Source organism: Ascaphus truei, chromosome 3, assembly GCF_040206685.1.
Source record: "Ascaphus truei isolate aAscTru1 chromosome 3, aAscTru1.hap1, whole genome shotgun sequence".
NCBI classification, from domain to species: Eukaryota; Metazoa; Chordata; class Amphibia; order Anura; family Ascaphidae; genus Ascaphus; species Ascaphus truei.
The window spans coordinates 51111504-51131645 of NC_134485.1; the positions used below are offsets into that span (position 1 = coordinate 51111504).

The following is a 20142-nucleotide window of genomic DNA, read 5'->3' on the forward strand; positions in this document are numbered from 1 at the left end:
TGGTTGTTTTCACATGTTGTCATCATTGTTTTGTTTCTCCTGATAGGGGACTCTTGCACACATTGCATTTCCTTTCAGGATAAACTTTGTGTCAATCGGCCGTGTCAGACACTTTGTTCCAACTCACTTCTCGTGCTCGTTCCCGGCGAGAGTCCGCTATTTAAGAATACATCTCACAACATACTGTCACTCTATGATAAAGCACCTCAAATGTGTGAAGTGCATCAGAGGACCTTTCTCTTACTTGGATATGTGTTGCTCAAGAACACAATACTTTATATTTCAGAGTTCACATCCAGCTTTTTTCATTTTTTTGCTGTGCACTGCCATTCTTTGCATTTCGTTTGTGATCAAGGATATAATATATATATATATTTGGCCAAAATCCTTTAAGCTATGTTAAATCAGAGCTTATAGCATGGCATTACCTGAAACAGGAATGGATGTTATGTTCCCAGAAGTTAACACATACCAACAAAACTAATGATTGTTCTACATATCATTAGTATAGGCCTAATGGCATGTTATTGTACCATAATGTTGCATTATCTGCCAGCGCTACTCTTTTACAGACTCTGAAATACTGTAGGTCTTTAACTTAAGACATGAGAGGAAAGGTAAATAACACCACAAAATAATGGTATCTTAGTTAAATTATGTATAACTGTGGGATTACACCCATACAGACACTGCAAATGCCCTATTTCAGTGTCTGGATGTGAGCAAGGCCACGTTTACAGTAGATATGTCTTAAATAAAGTAATATAGGTCCAAACATGAACTTTATTGGACTTTTGTGCATATGCAATGCTATGAAAATGCTTCATTTGCATATCATGTGCATCACATCACTAATGTTATGTGCTTTATGAGAGAAAACATGACTTGATGTTATGTTACTGTCCTTTGAAGATATACAGTTAGTGTTAACGCAACATTAAGTTAGGTTAACATCATGTTAAGTGACTTAATGTAGCTTTGCGGATCTAGCCCCTAATATCTGTTATTCCTCTTGAGTACACAAACAGTAACACTAGTGCTGGGTGAATTAGGCTTACTTAAAATTATTAGTTATTTACAATGTTGTACTCTACAAGTGTAAATTTAAATATCAAGTAAAAAGAAAAGAAATTAAGTGGAGGCGCAGTAACAAGTAAATTCAACTTTATATTAACTATGAAGACCATATAAACATGAAAATGCACATAAATTACCCTAGTGAATAGATACAAACTAAACAACCACATAGATTAAATGTAGTTCTGATAAAAATGAAATTGCTATAATGATCAGTTCAAGAAATGAACTGATAGTGGTGTGTAAAAGGACAGGGATATTGCCTGTTTGGGTGGATGCTGTCTGAATTGCAGCTGTTGGCTGTCAGTTCCTGCGAAGTCCTTCCTCTCTGGGGTTAACACCCGATAGTTCCTGCTTCAGGGCTGGATCGGGCGCATACACTGTTGGGACTCACTTCCTCCGTGAGTAAGCGGGGGTTGTGGGTCTCCTTGTCATGCGCCGTCAGATGTACAGTCCTGGGTGTCTACAGGTTACCCCATCCGGTTAGACTTCCACAGTCACTAGATTCTGTTAAGGACAGGCAGCAGGCTGGTCAGTCTAATCAGCAGCAGGCAGCAGGATATTCACCTCACAGCTTTCTCTGTCACTCTGTACACTGGACTCAATGCTGGCTCCTGCTATACGTTTCATCACGTGATGTGACTTCGTCAGGGATCCAAACTGTGATGAAATATAGAACACCTTTCATAAATATTTATTATGCCTATTATTATGGCAAAATGTTAATGTAGTGTAGTTTTGAATCAGCTTCATGCAAGAAGGTGGTGGGACTATCACAGTATTCCACCTGTGAGAGCGTACCACGTGTTGCAATAACGTTTGTTACATCTGTATACTGTATACGGTAACCTATATTTGTTATGCCATATGATGTATTTACTGCATGAATACATGATTGTGTTATTGAGGATTACAACAATTAGAGAATTTCCACTGCTGTTTAATCTATTCATCTATATATTTTACATCAAGCAACATTTTGTTAACATTGTAATTCAACTTGAAGCTATTGATTTGTAAAACGTCACATGGAACCTTCAAAACATTTTACCAATATAATAGGGTGTGATTAAAATGTTATACTTACTCAAAAACGCTCAACTATTATTTTAGATTGGCAAGTTTCATAAAAGTTATAATTTATGAATACCTTTCGAGTCACTCTAAAAACAATTCATTGCTTTACTATTATATACTGTATTACCTTACTGGGATTAGTACAGATTTGTCCCTCACAGGGATCAATGTGAAAGTTAAATTGTGGATTCCTTCATAGACCTCCATTTCCAAATCTGATAATTATTTATCAGTTACAGTATGGGTTTTCTAGATTTTCATTTTACGGGAGATCTGTAACTTTCAATGTCCCACAAAAGTAATAGCTAGTCATTATTTCTGTTGGATTACATTACAACCAGGGATTACCCACAAGGTACTGTGAATGCTGAAGTAACTTGCTTTTTAACTTTCATGGATATATTCTTTACATAAGGAAGGCACAGCAGGTGAAACTATTTTTTTAACATATAATTTTCATCCTCTTAGCATGTTATTATTTTCTTGTTTGTCTCCCACTTCCTCCCAGCATGTTGTTTTATCTACATTTGATATCCACTGTAGAATTCATTGTAAATGGCATGGATGAAAGCTTGGTTCTTGGCAATTAAATCCACTCTCCACAACTACATTGTATATAATGTACAGTACCTAGTAATTTAAATATACTAAGGATTTTACACCTTGGTAATTATACTCTTATGATGCTAAAATATAAAAACCGAGAGTGATTTAAAATCAAACATTACCAAGTGTCTGAGTCACTGTTTAAGCATGTCTGATTTGTTACGTCTGCATCAACCAAACAAAACCATTTCCTATATTTTGTTTTTGTATGATATGATTTTGTCTTTATGTTTTATGTCTCTTTTTATGTTTTCCCATTGACCAGATGTTCCAAACACTTTATTTCCAACCACAATCATCCCTTTTTTCACCACTGCAACAGTCACAACCACTGTAACCATAACAACCTGCACAACCACATCTGCCTTCATCACCAAAGGTACAGTATGCTTTTTGTTATGACCTAAACCTTATAGATAGTTATTGTATAAATGTTGGAATACCTTATGAAATTTACATACAGTATATATCAAATTGCAAAGCCAGAATAACTATCTTCACACTGATTAGACCCAAAAGGTTGAAACAACTGTCTGTGAGTAGGTTTACTGGCTATGCAGTTTAACCCAGACTGTGCTGAAAATCTGTGCAGTGCAGCAGGCATAAGCTTAGAGGGGTCCATGTTAAAAGGTTTTGAATCAAAATGTGACATTATGTGCTCATTTGAATGTCGTTTCCCAGAATCCCTGGCTACAGTGGAAGCATTGTATGTTAAGAGATAATGGTGAAAAGCAGGATTACAGACCTGTCTGAGACATGTGAATGTGCTCACAAGTGATATTTTTATTTGCTGTATGGTGGAGGGTTTTTGTCACTTTTTCTACCCACCATAACTTATTCAATGTGTGGTTGAGACCTCTCACAGATTTTAAATATACAAAGCTTGTATAACCATGATGATACCTAAAAGGTTGAAACAGCTGTCTGTGAGGGGTTTTACTGTCTATGCTCTTCTTTAGCCGAGGTTAAAGTTGTCCCTGTGTGCTCATTTGCATATCATTTCCCAGAATCCCTGGCTGCAGTGGAAGCATTGTATGCTAAGAGATAATGGTGAAAAGCAGGATTGCAGACCTGTCTGAGACATGTGAATGTGCTCACAAGTGATATTTGAGTTGGCTGATATATCATCAAATAATATTTTAATAAAACCACTTAGAGCTGTTGCATTGTCGTGATTGGAGCAGTTGTTCTTCTTACTTGTCTTTTTTTTTGGCCGCTTTTTTTGTACATGGATAGGAAGCAGGGGGTCTCCAAAGCTGAGCTGGGCACCCCTTGGCTTTCAGAGGAAGGTAGCAACACCTCTATGGGATTCAAAATGGTGATTTAAATCTCTCATGTTACATGGGCCAGTAGGAAGCCGCAACAGAATTTGGTGTGTCTTACTATTGGCCCACATGACACAAGGGATTTAACTACCAGGAAGTAACCAGCAGCATGCTCCCCAGTATGTATCTTGGGAACCAAGGGGTCCCATCAGCTGAAGTGTTAACTCTTTAGCTACAGAGGCCCCCCCGCAATTCAATAAAACACTGTAGTTAAGCTGTATTTACACATATAATCATGGCTGTAATAATTTGTCCTGGAGTGCATACAGTGGCGGCCGCCTTTAGCCTCCTGCAGCCGTTTCAGCGAGACTTTTAAAACCGCGGGCAGATGCAGTGTTTGATGCGGCATGTTCCAGCATTTAAAGCCGCGGCCGCGTGCATTGTACAATATTAACACTGTGCTTATTTAATTGTTTTCAACTGTTTTCAACATTACAGTCTCACAGTTATGTGAGGTCTGTATTAGAGGTACACAAGCAAGCTACTGTAACATTATGGGCGGCGTGCGTGCAACTTTATGGGCAGCGTGCTGTATACAAACTTTCACTGATAACTACAGTACTATTGGTGCTGTCTCGGCATGAATGCGGCATAAACGCGGTGAAGTGCATGGCATTCGAAAAAAAATACCCAAACAAACCAGAGATGTTGGAGAATAAAAGGGGCCGTGACAGTACATTGCACGCATTTATTGATAATAACATGACAATGCTGATTTAATTATCTCTGGTTAATAACATGGGGTTACTACGAAATGTCAATGTGCACAGTGATTGTTTGAATCATATACCCCTATTAAGTATGCTGTAAAGCTATCTGCTCTTTGCTCAGGAACATGTAAGCAACATTTTAATTCATGCATCTTCCAGAACAAATGGAAGCTTCACAGTATACAGGCATACCCAGCATTAACGTATGCAATTGGTCCAAAGCATGTATGTAAGCAAAAATGTACTTAAAGTGAAGCACTACCTTTTTTCCACTTATCGATGCTTCGGTACAGGTAGGGAGCCGGTTTTGCTGTTCAGGAAATGCTGACAGGCGCATGCGCGAGGTGCCGTTTGCCTATTGAGCGAGGGGAATCAGCACGTCACTACTATGGCAGTCTGTAGGGCAGAATAAGTGTCCGTACTCGCGAAGTGAACATACGGACACAGGGGTATGGGGCTATTGAAAATATGTCCTTACTCGCGAGTGTACTTAAAGTAAGTGTCCTTAAACTGGAGTATACCTGTATAGCACAGGGGTCATAGCATTCTGCCTCTATTAACTTTGCAGTGCATCAATAAAACATAATGTTTGTGACAAGTAAAGCAAAGTATAGCAAAATTGTTATTTATATACATTTTACACATGCCTATTAGTTCGATTTGGTTTAGATCTAGAAGATTGTATTGATGCATAAAGAAAAGACACGAATGATGGCAAAATATGTCAAGGCTGATAGATCCAATTAAAATATGGATGCAACTGTACTGACAAAACTGGTCCAAAAAAAGAAAAAAGTTAGCTTCAACCATTGACGCTAGAAGCTATACTCTATTTCTGTTCCAAATGCTCATTTATTGTAGTATTTAATTTTAAAGCCAAAAACAACTACTTTTGGAGCGTAATACTATATATAGCCTTGGGTCTGTATTTCTTCTGCCCAAATGTAGAAGTTTAAATAAACCACCAAATTTGATTTGATCTCATAATTGATCTACTGCATGTACAATATTAGGGTACATTACCAGTAGTTAATGCTTCTGACAAATATTTGGTCAACAAATTTACTAAACAACATTATGTTAGATGTAACACTACTGTGAATACATGAGGAAAGAACTGATGTATTATTTTAATATATGCATACCATATATGTGAGATTTATTTTATCCAAATTCATGTATTGATGTAATTACCATTTACGGTATGGTATCTTCATAAGTATGCTTTTTGATAAATCAATAACATTTAAATGTAATGCACTAAAAAAATACAAATAAAAAGAATCAAAAACACAAGCACTAAATCCACAAACATGATTTCTAGATTCTATATATGTTCTTTCATTTAAAATAAATAAAATGTTGTGCTTTAGTCTCTTTAATTTGCATATCCCAAGTTTTAAATCACTGGTTTGTTTTGAAACTGTAGATATAATGGACTATTACTAGTTACAGTAACATAATTGATCTCTAACATACAATTAACATTTAGCTAGCACTACTGAGGTACATATTTATCTTGGTTATGCATCTTTGTGTAAAATCACTGGTAATTCATATGTTTCAAAAGGAACATTCTGCAGGGAAATATGTTGTAAAGAACAGTTTGAATTAAGGCAAGCTGTAGTAATAAACTGAAATGTCTTACTTTAGCCATCTAAATTTAGTGTACATTTGTATGGCTTCTTGGAGAAAATGTAAGCTTAAAATAAGACATGCCAGATTGTGTAATTATTGGGAAATAATTGTATTAGGCATGCAGTAAATTACTTCTGCAGAGTACTTTTAAGCATAGCAACCCAAAGTGCAGTTTTTGCTTCATAATAACACAGTGAGTCTTTTCCCTTAGATTAGAACATGTTTAACAAACATTAAGCACTTTGAGGGGCGGGACAAAATAGTACGAATTCATATACTCTCCTATAAAGGAGTCACTAACATGGGGCAGAAAAAAGTAAAGATATACTGTATATATTGTTTCCTGCTGGTTACAATGAATGGCACAATTGTGTGTATTGATTTTTCTATATTACCGAGAAAAGTCATCATGCCCTCACAGTGGCACTCCTGATCAGTAGGCTCATTTGCTTGTTGGAGTGTTATACAGATGTAGCAGACCTTATTGCTCCAGCAGTTATAAAACAGACTGCAGAGTTTCCATGGGATTCAATGGGAGTCATAATGGAGAATATCACAGAATATGTAATCATAAAATCATCAACATTTGGCATTTGAATATAAGTTCTGTTGCAGTGAATTTGTACATATTACATTTTGATGAATGCTCCTCCAGTCTACCCAGAGTAATTTTCTTCCCTTTTTCACACTGTCAGACATCTCTCCCCCTTTTCTCTGGAAATGACAGCTATATATTGATCACATACTTTTACATGCTCTACCTCAACCTTTCTCTTAGACCTTTTATCCTGGCTTGTTTCCTTTCTTTTCACCACTGCTACTTCTCAACTCTCTTACTGGGGCCTCTGTTGCCTGGTACATTTGTCTTTTGTCACTGATCTCAACATTTGACCTTAGTCAAGGAACCATTTCCAGTCCCCACTGGTCACTATCGAAGCCTTGTGTTTGCAAGAAACCTCTATTGTAGATTTCTCTATTTCCTCTTTTCCTTGAGCAGAGCACCATTTCACCTCACTTTCTATATCTCCCTTCTTTCCATCTGCATCTCCATCATGCTTTTATGGTAATCAAGTCTTGCATTCTAGTGGTCTTCTGACCGTTAAATCCATCTTAAATGTGATTCCTGAACATGGCAATATCACAAGCCTAATGATAGATTATCTCAGTCTTTAATACCATTCCTCCAACCTCCACCGTAATAGTCTCACTTCTCCACTGTACCACAAGGGTATTCTATATGCTGTGATATCCCAGATAACTGGATTTAATCTCCCTCTGTTTTCTATTTAAAATTGTTCTACTTAAATATATGTATTTATGGAGAGATGGTGTTCCAGTGGGAATCAGAGGCTGGACACAGGAGCTCAATGCACAGGAATATTGGCTTTTATTCAGTACAAGGTAGTATACTTTACAACAACTCAGAAAAATAAAGTCCAACTAAACAGGTAGCAACACCTGGAGTTCTTGCATAGAGCCTTTTATGCAGGGCTAATACCGTAAAAATGTTAAGGCAGTCTTCTCGTGACTCACAGCAGTCTGTCTTTAGTCAGAGTGAGAGCCGTGTCTCCTGGGAGCTGCCTTTTAAAGCCTGCTAATCAGTGAGGCTAGGGTGTACCTGATCCCTGCTTTGAGGCAACCTTTGTTGACTGAAAAGCTAGACCTGGACTTCAGGTATGTAGTCATACTGTAGTCCAGGGTAACAGGACTTTCCCTGTTACAGATAGCAGAAGTCATTCACCAATGTCTTTGCAAAGAACCATTCAACTGTGCTCTAACAACATGTTTGGAATACAGAAAACTTACTTGAGAGACACATTTACTGTGCAAAGCCAGAGGTGCTGGTCACACCTGCGCATTCAGGAATCATGATGGGGACGTCACTTTCTACTGTAGATCATTGGCGAGACATCACTTAGTGTGCAATTCTGAAGACTACTGTATATCTACAGAAGGTTGTACATTCATTTTGAAATTAAGCAAAGAAAAGAAAGAAAGCTCCCTAATAGCCGCACAAGAGAACACCTATACCTATATTAAAAATTACTATTTATTAATAAATGATTAAAATATATTTATTGCAGCAAAAAACTAACGTGAACCAAAGTGATTAAAATAAATTAAAAATGGAGGAGGCCCCCGATGAAGCCACAACGGTGAAACATATGTTGGGCAGGCTAAGCGTCACCACCTAGTGCGCTGGCTATATCGGAGAGGTCTGTTGCCTTTTCTCAGTTAGAGTGTTTTGGAGCCTTCTAAAGGAAGCACAACACTCTGACTACTCTCCTATTTGTCATGGTTCCGAGTACAAGACACATACTTTGTGATCTTGAAATAGCTGTTTTGCTAAACATAACAGACCTCTAGGTTCATTTACCTTTGAACCTGTTGGTCTGGTACATATGTGTGTGTATATATCCGTATACTAGCATTAGCTGGCTCAACAAATATACTATATTATTCTGAGCACACACACTATATTAAGCTATACTCTCCATTTAGGTGTAGTCCTCAAACTATATAGAACTGTATTGGTATAACTACCACTGTTAGTATAATCATATAGCAGTGGGACATTCTAAAATAGTTATTCCTAGCATACACTGTTAGTTTGAACTAGGCATACAGTTACCTCCTCCGTTTTTAATTTATTTTAATCACTTTGGTTCACGTTAGTTTTTTGCTGCAATAAATATATTTTAATCATTTATTAATAAATAGTAATTTTTAATATAGGTATAGGTGTTCTCTTGTGCGGCTATTAGGGAGCTTTCTTTCTTTTCTTTGCTTATCATTAACCCCATCCCTGCCAGCACCACCTCTGCACTCTTATTGCAGTTTTTTGTTCCGTCACCACACATTCACAATTATTGGTTCCCCATATCTCCATTGGTGTAGTACAAGGCGCACAACTTGACCTTTTAGGCCATTTTATCTTCATTTTGAAATTGCAAGAAAGGGCAACTAAGATGTCGCACGATCTACAGCATACTATAAGTTCTCAGAAAATACAAAATTACCTTAATATGAAAATGTTACAGAATAGAAGGGAGAAGGGGGATATGATAGAAACTTTCAAATACATAAAAAGTTTCAACAAAGTACAGTAGGAAAGCTTATTTCAATAAAGAGAACGTGCTAGAACAAGAGGTCATGCTCTGAAGATTTAGGGATGAAAGGCTAAGGGGGAATCTGAGGGAGTACTTCTTCACAGTTGGGTTGGTGGATTTATGGAGTAGCCTCCCAACAGATGTGGTTAGGGGCTAATACAGTAAGGGAATTCAGACATGTATGGGATAGACATACATTAAGACTAACCTAAATATGAAAGAAAGTAAAGGATTAAATAGGGTCTGAGGTTTTACAGAAGATAGGACAATAAGCAGACAAAGTGGGCCAAGTTATTATCTTACCTGCCGTTCAAATTCTATGTTTCTATGTTACTGTTTTTCAAGTTTGTTTAATTTTGGATATTCTAATTTGCAGTATGTGAAAGGATATAACAATGCATGAATTAATTAAAATTTTAAATTACAATAATTCCTCCTGCAAATATACAGCTGAATCCCATTATAACGCAGTGCTCTGGGTCCACAGAATGAGACCGCGTTATAACCGGGATCGTGATATTAATTTTTATTTTTTTTTAAACAAAATGGCCACCGCGATCATGGGTTCCGTGATCATGGGCCCAATTGCACGCGCCTGCATGCCGCCTTGCGTCCTGGCAGCGTGTGCACAGTGCTCCACCTCAATCTATGGTCTGTTGGTTCCTTATTTCGGTGAGGGAGTGCGTGGCCAAAATTGGTCGGTTGGGCATGGCCATGACAGGAGGCGGGGCCATGACACAAGAAAAATCAGCTCACAGCACCGCAGCAGCCCCACAGAAATGAGAGCACACAATTAACAGATAGGGAAAGTGTGTGTGTTATTAAAAATTGCCACAAAAAAAAAATTAAACGGGAGCCACGCTCACACCGCGTTATACTGTAAGCGAATCCATGCTTTAGTGGATCGCGCTATGACGGGGTTGAGCTGTATGTTCTTTTCGAGTCTTGCTTTGTTTTGCTGTGAGACATAATAGCATAGCCACCCAGCTGCTGTGCAGAGAACTATGGTGGGTTTTAGCAAATGCTTCTTCTTTTTAGTTTATCAGCAATTAGGCATAGAATCACTAAAAGGGTAATACATTAAAAATTGGCATTATCGGTGTTTAATACCAATTCTTTTTTATCGACCTATTTACCAAAGCAATATCACCAGTGATAACGTAGTGATAATAGGCTGGGATATTGCTGAGATAGTTTTAATGTGGTCTTTGCAAATGAGTAGTTAATCGCTGATTAATTCACATGTTATTCACTAAAGTCTGAAACCTGACGATACCTGGTAGATATTTTTCCCCTACTCCAAGCTGGCGTTTGGCCTATCATGCATCTGTATATAACGGCCACTACATACATAGTACTGTAGTTTGTGTAAGGCAGCACTCTCCTTACTTTCTTAAAGTATATTTTAGACACCCCGTTTTCACTCCCTGTGCAGTCTTTACTTAACACAGTGTCCTGCAATCAGCTGCTTTCAAATACTCATGAATAAAAGCTTTTTCGTATTTCCTCTCTTGCAGGTAATTTCACCAACTCGAATATTTGCCACTTGATCTGCGAGACTTTGTTTTAAAATGATATTAAGATTTTCACTGTTATAGAAATATTTAAATATAGCAATATCCACAGTACTTATCTTATTTGTATATATGATCTTGTGGGAAATAATGTACACTAGGTTAACAATGGTTCAATTACAGGACTGGGTATGTAAGTATGATAGAGATCAGGATGTTTGTATCATGTTATCACTTTGCTCCACATTTGGTTTTCTATTTGTTAATTAGATGATGATATATACAGTATAAAGACGATTGTGAGTCACATACATTTATTTACCTGACAAAGGGAGGTTATATTCTCTCAAAACATAGTGCTTGTTTTTTACTCTGCATATGATATAATAAACAACACGGTTTGTGCATATTTGGACACCATTCCTGTTGTGCTGCTACTTTGACCTCTTTTCATTATTACATACATAGTCAAGATACAGTAGCCCGGACATAGCCGGATAGGAAATAAAAGTTAATTACATACACATGTAACACCTTTTAAAAATAGTGACCCCTTAGTAGCACAAGTGGCCAACTACCCATGGGCAACCTATGGATAGTTGGACACTGTGTGCTAAAAAGGGATTAATATCTGCCTGCCAGTAAACTTCCTAACTTCTCCACTCCCCCAGCTTACATACCAAAGAGGCTAGTAGCGTGTTGCTTTTCAATGTCTTACTAACTGTTATGGTATATTAGGGGATACTCTTTACCTACTTCCACATGGGGGCATAACCACCCACCCTAGGTCAACTACCCCCATCACCAATCCCCTGTCCCTTCCCCAAAACATTTAATGATCCCCCCTCTTTAGGAATAACTTACAATCCTATTAACCAAAGCTGGCTAATAGGGCTCTATGGCATTATACTAACATTAACCATAACATAAAAAAACACTATTAAACATCCTTTTTAATACATATCAAGTGCTCATTAACCTCCGGAGTGTCAGTGAGACTACCAATAATATTAATCTAATGATTTTTATTACATTTCTCTATGACAGACATGTATGGTGTTTGCAGGTCATTTTTTGGAATTAGTTAGGAATTTGCCATGCTGACTGAAGCGATTCCACTGAATTACACCCCAAAATGCCATTTGTAAATGAGCTGATTAATGAATGATTATGGTGCATTCATAATTCTTAGTCAATACAGCATTAAATCAGAAACAGTATCCAACAATATTTTGTTACCGCTAGAGATGGGAAAATTGTTTGCCAAGTTTCGCATTTGACGCAAATTGACCAGTTCCTTTCAGCCACGGATTTTAGGAGATACGTCTCAAAAAGGCACATTCGCGGTTTTACTATCCTTGGAAATTCGCAAATGTATTTGAATGTAGCAACAATACTGTGTAAATTCATTTCAAGGAGGGTTAAACGTATACACGTATAGTTTCTGCACCTAGTATGCAACTGACAGAGTGCCGGCATCTGCCAGTTTAAAAGTAGAAAAACCTCAGGATACTTGGTGGATTATGGATTGAATAAGCATATTGTAATTTTCTTCAACATTTGTCAATGTTCATATTTAGTGTATACTTATTAATGACCTTGAGATTGGCATAGAGAGCAAAGATACACTGGAAACTTGGGCAGATAAATTGCAAATGAGTTTTAATACTGATAAATGTAAGGTTATACAAGAATAAACAGGTGGCTTATAAATTAAATGGAGAAAATTAGGTTAAGCCTTGATGGAGAAGGATTTAGGAGTGCTTGTAGACAGCAGTCTTAAAAATAGTGCCCACAGCCATGCAGTAGTTGCAAAGGCAAACAAGATCTTATTTTGGATTAAACTGGAAGTGGATGGAAGGAAAGTAAAGATAATGATGCCCCTCTATAAATCATTAGTAAGATCACACCTTGAATATATACAGTTTGGGGCACCACTCCAAAAAAAGACCTTATGGAACTAGAAAAAGTGTATAGAAGAGCCACCAAATTAATAATGCGGAAGGGAAAGCTGACTTATGAAGAGGGGCCAGCTAAATTAGATTTGTTTACTTCAGAAAAGAGGCATCTAGGAGGGAATGTGATGTGATAACTATATACAAATATATTTGGGTACAATACAGGAAGCTTTCAAAAGAACTATTCATCCTAAGGGCAGTGCAAATGACATGGGGTCATATGTTAAGGTTGGAGCAAAGGGCAGTTAAAATGTGACATTCATTACCCATGGACACTGTGATGGCAGATACAATAGAGAGCTTCAAAAAAGGTTGGACATCTTTTTAGAAAGGAAAGTTATACAGGGATATACCAAATTAGTAAAAATGGGAAGGGTGTTCATCCAGGAACAAATCTGGATTGCCAATATATGGAGTCACGAAAGAATGTATTTTTCCCCTTATGCAATATAATTCATGGTATTTCTCTGGGGTCTTTTGTTTGCCTTCCTCTGAATCAATATACTGTAAATTACAAATATGGAATAAAGTATCTGTCGTCTAAAGTCAGCATAGGTTGAACTTGACGGACATAAGTCTTTTTTCAACTCATCTACTATTTAACAATGTAACCATATGCATACAATTATTGAAAGATTATATCACGTGCCTAGGTTTTTTACTTTACTATATATTTTATTAGTAGTGTACAGTATATATATATATATATATATATATATATATATATATATATATATATATATATATATATATATCCTCTCCTCTTACCTGGCTCAAAAGGAGGGTGTTGCACAGTGAGGTAGTGTTTGTGGAAGTGCAGCTGTGGTGTACTGGACTCTGTTACCTTTGATCTCAGGGCTAGTGCCTGACTGGCTGGTTGTTGTAAGCTTGACTGTAGTTGGTACTGATACTAGTACAGCAACATTTACAGAGGTACAGCATTATGAGTTTAGTGCCATTTTCTATCACACATTTTCCTGCTCTTTTCCTTTTCTGCAACAAAGTACCCAGCAGAACTGCAGCAGGTTTTTCAATGTGAACATTTTCAATAGTAGAAAAACATGTCCATTCTGCTTCTGACAAAACAGTCTTATTTCCTTAGAATAGCAATACAGTCCAGAATAAACATGACAAAACAGCACATCTTTGCTCCAAAATTCACAAAATGAGTAAAACAAAAACAGTCTTTTAGTTTACTCCAGCCCCACATTTCTGGGTGACAATGTAACCCCTATCCTTACCTGGCTCAAAATGAGGGTGTTGCACAGTGAGGTAGTGTTTGTGAAAGTGCAGGTCTGGTGCACTGGACTTTGTTACCTTTGATATCAGGGCTGGTGTCCGTCTGTCTGGTTGTTGTAAGCTTGACTGTGGATGGTAGTGGTGAATAAGGGCACCAGAGACTTTTAGTTGACAGATACAATAGACATACTGTATTCTTCATGACAGGACAGGGTTTCATACATCATTGTTGCATCCCTGGATCCCACACAGGGTTGGTCCAGGGAGATCCACATGGCTTCCAGTCCTTCTATATTATACCCTAACTGTGGGCCTATTATTAATTGGCACACATCTATTCTAGAGAAAATAATAAAAGGGGACTCCACACTCTTCTCTTACATGAGTTACACAATTAACACTTAAACTGGTGAGACCCCATTTCTTCTTCAGCCTTCATGTCATTGGACTCCTCCTGCGATCTGAGGCCTTAAGCCCCCACCCCAATATTTATAGTCCATGGTGACATCATTGATCACCATGGTAAGATGGGTGGTGACTTGGACCCTTTTAACATACACCCACTCTGGATGGGGGTGGAGCAGACTGGCAGTTGCTGAACTGCAACATTAAACCAAAAAGGTTGATGGCTTACTTACAATAATAACTACATTAACCTTTTAATTCCCAGATAGCAAGCCCAACAGGTGGAGTTACATATATATATATATATACAGGTAAACCCCGTTATAACGCGGTCCTCGGGGTCCACCCCGAGACCACCGCGTTAGTAACGGGGTCGCACTATTTTTTTTAAAAAATGGCCGCCGCGCGCCTGATAGGGAGGGAGGGAGTTAATTAAATAAATAAATAAAAAAAAAGTTTTAAAAAAATGGCGGTGATTCATCCCTCCTCCCTCTCCCTCTCAGCCCCCTCCCTCTCCCTCCCCCCCCCCACCCCCGAGGTATGCCCCCGCAGGGCAGTGCCCCTCTCTGGGTGCAGGAGGGTGGGTTACATGTCAGCAGCATGGTGTACTCACGGTCACAAGTCCGAGCTGCAGAGAGGCTGCAAAATGGAGACGGAGCCCCCAGGAGGAAAGCTGGGACCGGAGCCAGATGCTGCTAGAAGCAAAGCATTCTGGGAGTGGACGGAGCTGCCTCTGTCCAGCCTCATCTGCCCCTCACAGGGAGGGGGGATCCCCCATAGAGACCTGCCCCCCTCACTCCCAGCCAGGGCACAGGGGTGACCCCAAAACAGAGACCTGCCCCCCTCCCTCTCCCTCCCAGCCCCCCTCCCTCTCCCTCCAAGCCTCCTGGTTTTGCGGTGCGTGGCAACGTGTGTCTGTGTCCTCCCAGCCAGATCTGCTGCTGCTGCTACTGCTGCAAGAGGGAGGGGGGGGGGGGGTTGGGCTGCTGACATGTGAGGGGGGGTGGGCTGCTGACATGTGAAAAACGGGCTGGTGGGCTGCTGACATGTGAGGGGGGGGTGGGCTGCTGACATGTGAGGGGCGGGGGGGGTGGGCTGCTGACATGTGAGGGGGGGTGGGCTGCTGACATGTGAGTGTATTGTGAGGGGTGTATGCAGTGTGTGTCAGTGTGAGCAGTGTGTGTGCAGTGTGTGCAGTGCGAGCAATGAGCAGTGTGTGTCAGTGTGAGCAGTGTGTGTGCAGTGTGAGCAATGAGCAGTGTGTGTGCAGTGTGCAGTGTGTGTCAGTGTGAGCAGTGTGTGTGCAGTGTTCAGTGTGAGCAATGAGCAGTGTGTGTGCAGTGTGTGCAGTGTGAGCAATGAGCAGTGTGTGTGCAGTGTGCAGTGTGTGTCAGTGTGAGCAGTGTGTGTGCAGTGTGAGCAATGAGCAGTGAGGGTGCAGTGTGTGTGCAGTGTGTGCAGTGTGTGCAGTGAGAGTGTGCAGAGTGTGCAGAGTGTGCAGTGTGCAAAAAAAAAAAAAATTTATTAATTTTTTTTTTTTTTTTAAACGGGAGCCACGGGAAAACCGCGGTATAACGAGGCGCGTTATAACGGGGTTTACCTGTATATATATATATATATATATATATATATATATATATATATATATATATATATATATATATATATATATATATAGTGGAGTGGCTGCTGGAATGGTAGTGGTGGTTGGGTGAGGAGTGAATGGAGGAGAGGAGAACTGCAGAGCCAATGCCAGGCTGTATCAGTAGTAGTAGTCGTAGATCATCTGAATCTGTCCAATGTAAGGCTCACAATTCTAATAGCATTTATAACAAGTTAACAAATGACGACATCTCCGATTCCAGTTTCAGGGGTTTTAAGAAACAATTGGCAAGTAGACTTGCAGAGCCTAAAGATTTAAACGCTAAATATTAAGCATGCTATAGTCTCTATATTCATATAAATTCAGCACGTAACTAGTTAAAATAAGTAATTTAGTGTTAAATTAGAAATTATAATGGAAAATTATTAGCTGACTCTGCAAATATACAGTAAGCTGAAGACAGCCAAGTACATAAATGTTTTAATCCATGTATGTTTAATGTCTGCTGAGTTGCAAGAGTTTGGAATCAAAGGTTAATTAAATAGATAGTTTGTAGTTAAAGACAATAAAATAGAGATGGGTCTTAAAAGATAAGGAACATAGGATTAACTATAGTTACTTAGTGTTAGAACAAAGAGGTTCTTTTAAATCAAAGTACATTTCTAATGTTGATGATTGACGAAGAACATTTAGGCTGACAATGAGAAAAACAGGTATTGATTCAAATGTATTAAAAGTGTAAAGAATGTATAGAATTAGAATAATTTAACACCAAGCTAAGAATAACCAAGCTAAGGATTCTCCAATCGAACTAATTTCTATATGCCTGAATGAAGCAACTGATTGAAATGATCCTGTAAAATATGTTTTCTATTGTCTCTGAATAAATTGAGGAAAGAACCAGACCATGGACTATTTGTGTGAAGGATTGGTCAACGGCTGGAGTGGATCCCAGTGGCAGGAACAGCAGGGAGCATGGTTGGGGTCTCAAGCAGAGGTCGGAGGCAGGTGGCAGAAAGCGTGTTCGAGGTCATAAGCAAAGGTTGGAGGCAGGCGGCAGATAGCATGGTCGAGGTCACAAGCAGAGGTCAGCAACGAAGAGACAGGAACAGGACAATAGCAATAGCCAGAGCAAACACAGGAACCTAGCACAAGCTGGAGGAACCAGTAAAAACAGGCACTGACCGACAGGAAAGAAGGGGAAGTTTATATAGGCAGGCAGATAGGTAGAGCACAGGTGCAGATGTGTCGGACTTCAGGGTCTGGAATGTTCCTTGAGAGAGTTAGCAGAGCAGCAGCAGTCCTGGTGGAGAAGCATGTGTACTGCAGGATAGAACATGACAAGTTGATATATATTGAAAGGTTGGACATTTATTTGCACCTATCTAAATCTTCAGAGGCAAGAGGAGGTTAATGTATTTTTGGTAGTGGTTGTTGTGGCGGATGTGATAGTGGTGATGGACTTGATGACTTTGAGGAGGAGGGGGTGAACTTGATGCTGATTCATCCATTCATATATCACTTCTTGTGAATGAAATTCTGATAAAGATGTGGTGTTGACCCTGGAGGTGGTGGTGGTGATGAATGTAATAATGCTTCATATGGAAGTGATAGTTACATAGTACATATATATCAAAGTGTAGCTACATGTTGCTTATGTCGGACATTTGTGAAAAGGAGTAGAGCAGTTACCCATCTTAGCATCCCTGAATGAAGAGATCATATACCCATCCATTACCATTCAAAGTGGCAGAGAGCCTTAGTTAGTCAGGGTAAGACAAATGGGAGTTACAGCAGTCAGGCAACAGTTTACTAACACAGGTGGAGATGGAGACAATGGGACCTCATCACTGCAGAAACCACCAACACCGTTACAATTAGCTAATGATGAATTCGGTGATGATGGGGATTTAGATTATATCGTGTGATGATGATGATGATGATGATGATGATGATGATGATGATGATGATGATGATGATGATGATGATGATGGTGGTGGTGGTGGTGGTGGTGGTTGTGGTGGTGGTGGTGGTGGTGGTGGTGGTGGTGATGATGATGATGATGGGAATTATTTTAGGACTGCCTTGGCTTCAACTCCACAATCCGCGCATTGACTGGTCCAGTACTCTGCCTATCCAGTGGCCTTCGTCCACAAATGCTGTGCCAGCAGATCCTCCCGCGATTGTGCCTTGGTACTTGGATGTGTTCAACAAGGTACAAGCAGAGGTTCTTCCTCCTCACCGTCCGTACGATTGCCCTGTCGACCTCATCCCTGGGACTGTCCTGCCGAAGTCTAAGTCTTATCCACTCTCCATCCCAGAGACCGAGGCCATGACTACTTATATTCAGAAAAATCTGGAAAAGGGATTCATCTGCAACTCTACCTCTCCTGCCGGGGCTGGCTTCTTCTTTGTGAAGAAGAAGGATGGATCACTGAGACCATGCATCGACTTCCGCGGACTCAATAAGATCACGGTGAAAAACCGGTATCCTCTTCTGCTCATTTCTGAACTGTTTGACCGTCTCCAAGGGGCCTCTATCTTCTCAAAACTCAACTTAAGGGGTGCCTATAATCTCATTCGTATAAGGGAAGGAGACGAGTGGAAAACAGCGTTTAACACACGTTCTGGACACTATGAATATCTTGTTATGCCCTTTGGGCTGTGTAACGCCCCGGCCGTGTTTCAGGAATTTATGAACGACATCTTCCGTGATGTATTGGGAACTTTTGTCATTGTCTATCTAGACGACATTCTTATTTTTTCTAAAAATCTGGAGGAACACATTCAACATACCAAACTTGTGCTCTCCAGGCTTCGTTCTAATCGTCTTTACGCCAAGATGGAGAAGTGTCTGTTTCACCAGGCTTCCACGGCCTTCCTAGGCTATATCATCTCCAGCCAAGGTTTTTCCATGGACCCTGAGAAGCTGAAGGCGGTTCTCGACTGGCCACTCCCCAATTCGCTCAAGGCAATGTTTTCTTGGCTTTGCCAATTATTACAGGAAGTTTATCAAAAAAAATTCTTCTATTGCTCTTCCCATCACCGCCTTGACCAAAAAGAGCACCGACGTCTCATCCTGGTCACCTGAGGCCATTTCAGCCTTTGAGATTCTCAAGAAGGCGTTCGTGTCTGCTCCCATCCTTCGTCATCCAGATACCTCCCTACCCTTTACTTTGGAGGTTGATGCCTAAGACGTACTGCACCGACACACTTTATTCGAGCAAATACCCAGTATGTACCTGGCAGATACCTGGAATGCGCCGCTCCTCACCTCTAACAAGCCCCGTTGTGTTTGCCTTCCCAGCCTGGGTTCATGCCTGGCTGACGGGCGGCTGATCTGTTAAATGATAATGATTAGGATTTAGTAGGCTGCAATGCTTCTTGTGTCTACCAGATGGCATAAATTCATGAGTTGTAATGCAGTATATATATATATACTGTGCAGTATTGCAGCCAGCGGGAATAAAATGCTTCAATCCCTGCCTGGAAAATACCTCAATGCACTCGGGCAGAAAACAGTCACAAACCTCAATACACCCGGGTATACCCGAATTCGTGGGACTAGCCGAGCTCGAATAAAGTGTGTCGCCAGTGTAGGAGCTGGCACAGTTCTTTCCCAGAGGACTTCTCCCCAAGAGAAACTCCATCCTTGTGGTTTTTTTTCACGGAAATTCTCAGCAGCAGAAAGGAATTATGATGTCAGTAATCGTGAACTTTTGGCCATCAAGTTGGCTCTCCAAGAATGGAGACACCTTTTGGAGGGTTCCAAAGAACCAATCGCTAGTCTCACTGACCACAAAAATGTGTTATATATTGAGGGGGCTCATTGCCTAGGCTCCCGCCAAGCTCGCTGGTCACTCTTCTTTTCCCGCTTCAA

The 20142-nt window shown here is 39.8% G+C and overlaps 1 protein-coding gene across 4 annotated transcripts in view; it reads left to right on the forward strand.

Moving 5' to 3' along the window:
• Positions 1-20142, forward strand: part of CADM2 (cell adhesion molecule 2) — a 1412134-nt gene that overhangs the window by 1302653 nt on the left and 89339 nt on the right. For 2 of the 4 annotated variants that reach the window (XM_075593997.1, XM_075593998.1), the window contains one exon: positions 3026-3139. The exons of 1 other annotated variant lie outside the window; for it this stretch is intronic. In XM_075593997.1, coding sequence (XP_075450112.1) covers positions 3026-3139 — 114 coding nt within the window. Of the gene's footprint in view, positions 1-3025; positions 3140-11060; positions 11421-20142 lie in introns of those variants that run through there. One more of the 4 variants, XM_075594001.1, reaches the window with a different exon arrangement.